A 7,446-nucleotide genomic window follows, 5' to 3' on the forward strand; every position below is an offset into this window, starting at 1 on the left:
ATAATTTGTTCCTTCACGAAACCTTTATTTAAAAAAAAAAGAAAAAAACTCCAATCGCGAGTGCATCTCCAAAAAATCTGAACTTGTGATCGAAGCAGAGAGATTGGGAGAGGCTAATGGACGAGGTGATGACAGTGGCGGACGCGGGGGGAAGCAGGGCGTTGAACGGATCTCCTTCGTCGCAGAATCTCCTTCCCCACAATCTTCCCCTCTTATCCGCTTTTCTTGCATTCGCTCTCGCCCAGTTCCTCAAAGTCTTCACTAATTGGTCCGCTCACCCTCCTCGTTTGCTCCGATCTGCTAAGATTGGCTTTTGTTTTACTACAATTCAAGATTGCAACTTTCTTATTGTTAGGTGTTTAGTTTCGATTGAATTGTTAGAAAGTTTACAACTTTTTGCTTTTCTAGAGAGGTCTTTATAGAGCTAAAGAGAGTCTTAAGAAGATAGAGATAATGAATATTTAGGTGTGGTTTTGAGGAGTAGATTCTCAGTTGTTTGGTGGTGTGTGTGTGTTAGAATGTTCCAGGTACAAAGAAAAGAGATGGGACTCTAAAAAGATGATTAGTTCTGGTGGAATGCCTTCCTCTCACTCTGCTACTGTCACTGCCTTAGCTCTTGCCATTGGCCTTGCAGAAGGTGCTGGATCACCCGCTTTTGCTATCGCTCTTGTCTTGGCCTGCGTTGTGAGTTTTCCTCCTTCTCTCTCCTTGTGCCATTTCTTGAACTATTTGGCATGAAAAGTTTCTTCTTTGGCTAACTTTAGAACCTCTTGCTTTGCTTAATTTTACATGTGTCGAACAAACATATAATAACAGCTTGTTTCATTTATAGTGTATGAAAGGAGATGTTGTTCAACTAGCAATTCAGTTTTTATCATACATTTTGATTACTCAATCGTACTTCTTTTACATTTTGATTGCTCAAGCTTTACATATGTTTGTGAAATGGGTTGCAGGTAATGTATGATGCCTCTGGGGTCAGGCTTCATGCTGGTCGTCAAGCTGAGGTAAATCCATGCGGAACTAACTTATTAATCCTTGTTTCCCATGTCTTTGTTTTCTTTCCCTGAAGAAGGATTGTTCCATGCTTTCTAAACTCAAAAAGCTTTTTTCATATAAATGGAAAATTTCAGCTACTGAATCAAATTGTTTGTGAGTTTCCGTCCGAGCATCCGTTATCCACAGTTAAACCCTTGCGTGAACTGCTAGGCCACACTCCTATCCAGGTTTGTCTTACTCATCATCACTAATTCTTAGACTTCTGTTCTGTTAACAATTGGGTAGTCTCCTTTCAAGAAAATGTTAGAATCAGATTTACACATGTATCGACCCTGAGTTCTGTCTGTTAAAGATGATATAGCTAAGTTATGAGGTTGAATATTACAGGTTGCAGCCGGTGCTGTTTTAGGATGCGTGGTAGCTTATTTGATGAGGAGCACAAGCTAGTTGCTACACAACAGCGAATCCAAAAATTCTTTTGAAATCATAGACCCTTGAGTAACTTCATCAGCAATTAACGTGAGGGTAGATTATTGGAAGTAAATGGAAAATTGTCAAATCTGTGTAATATATAGATCATAGTTTAAGAAACTTCTCCTTAAGTGAAAGTGAACTGACTTGTTATTGTTTATGCTATTTCTCTTTTTCTAATTACTATTACCTTCTTTTGTGTGTTTCTAATTATCTTTTAAGCATTATTGTGTATTGGTAGAAAATGACAGGGTATTGATCCTTATGAGTCAGCCTAGCAGTTATTTAATTGACCGTGCCAGAGCAACTTGGAATCAGATACCAGTTGTATATTTTCACGTTCTTGTTTTATAACCTTTGGTGTCTATTGATTTAAACTCTCTTTCAGAGTGTCCTATGAAAATGCAAGCTTGTAAGGTATTCTATTCTCTCTGGTTGTTAAAAAGTTAAGACATGATGTCACGTTCGGATAAACATTAACCAACTTTTTGGGATTTTATACGAAAAGGGACAAACTTGTCAATTTAGTACGGCTTCTTGCTAAGGCCACGATATGCTGAGGTTCACATTGTTCATCGCCGTCCTGACGCTGAGGTTCACACAATGCTGTCTTGTTCTGAAAGTTCGCATGTATACAAAGTCTTTTACACAAGAACAAAAAATTCAAATTCTTTTCATGATCAAGACATAAAGACTATTCTATTCATAAGCTGCTATTGTATTTGTAGATGCATCTTGGAAGTCGCAAACCAATATGGTTCGAATATGATAGCCCTTATATAGTAAAGAAGGCACTCTTGGAATCCAAGGAAGCTCTGCAATCACTTCTACCAATTTACCATTAATAGCAGAAGCAATGAAGTGTTTAATATATAATTAATAGATGTCCAATTCTAATTAGTACGAAATTTTTTGGGATGAAATCCAAAAGTAAATCCACGCAGACCAGCTTTTAAAGTCCAAACTGGACAATATCGTACTAATCGGATAGTATAGAGTTGGACATGGACTTAAACAGTCCCAACACATGCTATTAACTATTTAACAAATAAATAGACTCATAAAAGAATATGATATTTCTAGGTGACTGTGCAGAACTAATCAAGAGTTTGGATTATCTACCAGCTCGAGAAAGAAAGCAAGGTGACTGTGCAGCAGAACTAATCAAGAGTTTGATTTATCTACCAGCTCGAGAAAGAAAGCAAGACATTCCCATCAACGGTGCAATAGCCATACTCCAAGACATCTTGAATTTGTCCAAGAACAATAGCTTTTCCTATTACAGTCCCTATTTGATCAGCTAGCAAAGAATGCCAGATTCAATAACCAAAATTATGTAATAACCTGATGTAGTTAGCTGGCCATTTGTGTATTATCAATTCCAAGAAATGAAAATATTGACAAAGAAAAAACCCTTCCTATGACCAATCTTTAAGACACTGATCGTTGGGTAACATGTAGAGGCATATGACATATCGTCAGTTAAGTAGGTCCCACATAACTTGCATAACATATACACGTATATGTACGTGTATTTCTGTGTATACGTGTAATGTACGTGTACAGTGTGTATAACGTCGTAAAGTATAGTTCCCATATCCACCGAAAGCGAGGAAAGCTGTAGAAGCAAGAATATATTCACTCACTCGAAAGAAGATATGAATCAAAGCTAAATATTCCCCAACAAAATAATCTCTATCATCTGTTTCAAGATTACAAAACCTCTTAAAGGGAACGTCACTGTTAAAACTAGAAGAACAAAAACAAGAAAGACAAGAAAATGGGATGTTTCGGACCATCAAAATCTTCAAGAACAAGAAACCAAGAACGAGACACCACTCGACGAAGCCCACCTCCTCAACCTCCACACCAAACCGTGAGAGCTGAAGAGATTCTATTACATATTCCAAGATGTAGAGTCCATCTCATCGACGAATCCGAGGCCGTGGAGCTCGCCTCCGGTGATTTCAATCTCGTCAAAGTCTCAGACAACGGCGTGACTCTCGCCATGATCGTCAGGATCGGACATGGCCTCCAGTGGCCGGTGATTAAAGACGAGCCGGTGGTGAAACTCGACGCACGTGATTACCTCTTCACCCTTCCGGTTAAAGACGGTGATCCACTTAGCTATGGGGTCACTTTCTCAAGCGACGATAGAGATGTAGCCGTTGCAAACAGCTTGAAGTTGCTTGACGAGTTCTTGAAGGAGAACTCTTGTTTCTCGTATTCGGCTTCGAGTAAAGTTGACAATGGAATCGACTGGAAAGAGTTCGCGCCGAGGATTGAAGATTATAACAACGTTGTTGCTAAGGCTATTGCTGGAGGAACAGGACATATCATTAGAGGACTCTTCAGTTGCAGCAACGCTTACACCAACCAGGTCCTTCCCCTTTTTATGAGATGTTTTATAATTTTTTTTAAAGTTTCTATGCCAAACTTGACTTTATTTCATATTCTGTGACTTTTTGTGTTATGTAAACATTGTTGTGATTGGATTCAGATATGTCAACTAGGTATTCAAATAGTGAAATTAAATGGTTTATGCAGTAAGGAAAAACATATATAACTTTTCTTTTTAATTTAGAACATCCTGAAACAAATAAACGAAGGGAGTATTAGAAGATTGTGTGTGTGATATGAATCCAAATGGTTTTATGTTATAAGAAAGCATGAATTATCATGTTAATGAGAGATTCTTATCTTCATTAATTAGTGTGTACATATTATCTTCATGATTGAACAGGTTCACAAGGGAGGTGAAGTAATGATTACAAAGGCTGATCAGGAGAAGAGTGGTGCCTCTCAGAGAAATGGAGGCTACAACAGTGGAAACTCCAGTAGTACTGAGAAGAAAAATGGAATCAACACAAACCTTCAACGGTATCCACTCCTTTTCAAAGTTCAATCTGATTAAAATATGGATTGTTTTCAAACTTAGTTTCTGCGTTTGCGTTTCCTTACATGAGGAAAAAAAAACCATTATATTCTTGAAATATAAAACATCCTTTTTATAATTATTCTTCCAACCTTCGCTTTACTTTTGGCGTTTACACTTATAAATATTACAAAGTTTTGTTTTTAAGATTGTGTGGATTCACTTGGAAAATACACAATTAATGAATATATGAATGTAAACTTAAAGGCAAACCAAAACAAATATTAGAGGCATAAATTTTTCGTTCTTGATTCTGTTGATATCTTAGCTGCTTTGTTGGATATATGTAATATACATTTAGAGCGAGGAAGCTTTCAAAGGCGACAGAGCAGCTGAGCAAGACGATGTTGAATGGTGCTGGAGTTGTGAGCGGCTCTGTAATGGTTCCTGTGATGAAGTCGAAACCAGGGAAGGCTTTCTTCTCCATGGTTCCAGGGGAGGTTCTCTTGGCTTCACTTGATGCCCTTAGTAAGTTACAGAGATGATAATAACTATATATAAATATAATGATTCTGGGGTCAAAACTCAGAACAATAATATATGTGATGGGCTGAAAGCTTAATGAGATGTAAATAATGTTTGGCTTGATCCAATAGATAAAATACTAGACGCAGCTGAAGCCGCAGAGAGACAAGCTCTAACTGCTACTTCCAGGGCTGCTACCAGAATGGTCAGCGAGAGGTAATATTTTGCGATTTATTCATGTATAACATGGATTCATGACATGTCACTAGTGATCATGCACATTACGAATTTGATGTGACAATGATGTCTGGCAAATCAGGTTTGGAGAGAACGCAGGGGAGGCGACGGGAGACGTACTAGCAACTGCGGGCCACGCGGCTGGAACAGCATGGAATGTTTTTCAGATCCGCAAGACTTTCTATCCGTCATCTTCTCTCAAGTCAGGGATCGTAAGAAATGCTCCAAGAAAGTGATCACAATGGGTTTTCAGATACTTTTATCAACTTATTATCGATCTATGACCAAGCTCAGTTTCATATTTAGATTGTTGTCTACGTAACGTACGAAGAAGAAAGAAGTACCATTTGAAATTGTTCTTACTTCATTAATTAAATTCCCGTTTTTTTTTTCTTGTTTTTTTTCAGTTGCATTTATGAAATATCCTAAAACGAATAAAACTGCCTAATTTATTACTTGTCTTTTAAGTTACATTAATAAAATATGCTTAAATGAATTTAAACTTCCTATATTTTATTGTTTGTCTTTTTCAGTTACCTTAATGAAATATATCTTTAAATAAATTTGGACATAATGTCATTTAATCAACCAAAAAAACTTATGAGTTATCCTTACGTGCATGATTTTAATAAAGGAGATTTTTAAAAACATGCATCATTAAAATGTTACCTAAAACATGCAGCACTAATATATAACATGCATCAATAAAACTAGAATTTGACTCACACAATTGTACGAATATTATTTTCAGTTGATTAAATTTAAAAATAATTATTTATTCAAAAAATATTTAAGAATGACTATGTTTTTAAAAATTATATGGTATTATTTGCTCATAACTCATTTGTCATTTGATAAATTGTTAGAAAGAAAATTTTAGCATAATATAACTCAGTTGTCATTTGCTAAATTTATGGTTTTTATTTATATTTTTTATTATTTAATTATAATATTTTCATTTTATATTTGAAAGATAAATGAATTTTCTTTCAAACAATATTTTTGTAAATGTATTTTTTTTAAATAATCAATTAAAATTGTTATTATCATTGAATATCATTATTTTTGACATAATTTGAGTTTTCGTTTTCATCAAAACTTATCATATTTTAGGATAATTGTAATTTAAAATGTAATTTTCATATTTTTCAAACAAATTCTAAAAATATTTTTTAAATATTTTGTTATAATTGTTAAAAAAATATTGAGTTACATTTCAAATAAAAAAGTAAAGATATTAAAAATATTCTAATTAAAATAAGTAAAATTTAATATAGTTTTAAGGAAATGGTCAAAATAAAAAAAAATTACACATAAAATAATCATGATTTTTGTTAACTGGGCGGATCATTATTTATATGATATCGCACACGAAAGAAAATTTTTTGTTTTTAAAATTATCTAATTAACTCTATACTCATTTCTTATAAATTTTTTATATGATATCACACGTTTGTAAAAAAATAGATAGTTTAAGATGCAAAAAAAAAATATTTACTTAATGAATAAAATATGAACGAATATTACAAATACATCATTTAATAAAATATATATTTAAAAACTGAAAATTCATATCCGCGCTGACGCGCAGGTCAGGGTCTAGTTCTGTATTATTTACTCATAAATTATATAAATTTTGTATCTTTTATTTAAAACACATCAAATTTAGTGGTGGAGATATCAAAAGATATATATAGGATTTTTAACGTTAAAACTCATCGACTAAGTTTGTTTTGGGTAAAAAACCTCAAACTAAATATTTAACGAAAAAACCTTTAAACTAATTTTATTTAATTAATTAAACCCTATCAGATCATAATTACCATTACTACCGGTAAATCTTTAATTTAAGGATTTCTACATTAAGTAAACATAGTTGAGGGGTTTTATAATTAAAAATAAAAAAAAATCAAAATTAATATTATCTAAAAATTAGTAACTTAGATTTTCAAAAATTAGCATTTCTAAAAAAATTGTAAATATATGAGTTTGATGTGTTTTTAACATTAACATTATATATGTATAAATTAAAAATGTAAAAACCCTGAAAATATAATAAAAATTATATAAAGATTTACCTGTAATAAAATTATTAAAAGATTACAAATGTAGAAACAAGAAAATATAAGAAATTTTTTATCTTATCTAATAAAAATATAAGAATAAATCTTTAGTTAATTTTAATTATATTTTCTGGGTTTTTACATTTTTAATTTATACATTTATAATGTTGATGTTTAAAACACATCAAACTCATATATTTACAAAAAAAAAAATTAAAAATGCTAATTTTGAAAATTTAAGTTACTAATTTTTAGATAATATTATAAAATTTTGAA

General features: G+C 32.8%; 2 protein-coding genes across 2 annotated transcripts; both read left to right on the plus strand.

Annotated features, from left to right (window-relative positions):
• On the plus strand, positions 1-1,675 carry BNAC05G30700D (uncharacterized membrane protein YuiD). The gene is made up of 5 exons (XM_013831114.3): positions 1-268; positions 528-684; positions 957-1,007; positions 1,134-1,226; positions 1,387-1,675. The coding sequence occupies exons 1-5, from the start codon at positions 117-119 to the stop codon at positions 1,444-1,446; spliced, it is 513 nt and encodes a 170-aa protein (XP_013686568.1). The 5' UTR covers positions 1-116; the 3' UTR covers positions 1,447-1,675.
• A 1,403-nt stretch (positions 1,676-3,078) lies between these two features.
• Positions 3,079-5,562, plus strand: BNAC05G30690D (senescence/dehydration-associated protein At4g35985, chloroplastic). The gene is made up of 5 exons (XM_013831871.3): positions 3,079-3,850; positions 4,214-4,350; positions 4,707-4,873; positions 5,002-5,086; positions 5,190-5,562. Exons 1-5 carry the CDS (start codon positions 3,251-3,253, stop codon positions 5,341-5,343), a joined length of 1,143 nt encoding a protein of 380 aa, XP_013687325.1. The 5' UTR covers positions 3,079-3,250; the 3' UTR covers positions 5,344-5,562.
• The last annotated feature ends 1,884 nt before the right edge of the window (positions 5,563-7,446 follow it).

This window comes from Brassica napus, chromosome C5, assembly GCF_020379485.1.
Source record: "Brassica napus cultivar Da-Ae chromosome C5, Da-Ae, whole genome shotgun sequence".
In the NCBI taxonomy this organism is placed as follows: domain Eukaryota; kingdom Viridiplantae; phylum Streptophyta; class Magnoliopsida; order Brassicales; family Brassicaceae; genus Brassica; species Brassica napus.

Coding starts and splice junctions, on each gene's coding strand:
- BNAC05G30700D (XM_013831114.3), top strand. CDS start 117: ATGGACGAGGTGATGACAGTGGCGGACGCGGGGGGAAGCAGGGCGTTG. Junction 269..527: donor CTCAAAGTCTTCACTAATTG/GTCCGCTCACCC, acceptor AGAATGTTCCAG/GTACAAAGAAAAGAGATGGG. Junction 1,227..1,386: donor TAGGCCACACTCCTATCCAG/GTTTGTCTTACT, acceptor TGAATATTACAG/GTTGCAGCCGGTGCTGTTTT.
- BNAC05G30690D (XM_013831871.3), top strand. CDS start 3,251: ATGGGATGTTTCGGACCATCAAAATCTTCAAGAACAAGAAACCAAGAA. Junction 4,351..4,706: donor ATCAACACAAACCTTCAACG/GTATCCACTCCT, acceptor ATATACATTTAG/AGCGAGGAAGCTTTCAAAGG. Junction 4,874..5,001: donor GGCTTCACTTGATGCCCTTA/GTAAGTTACAGA, acceptor TTGATCCAATAG/ATAAAATACTAGACGCAGCT.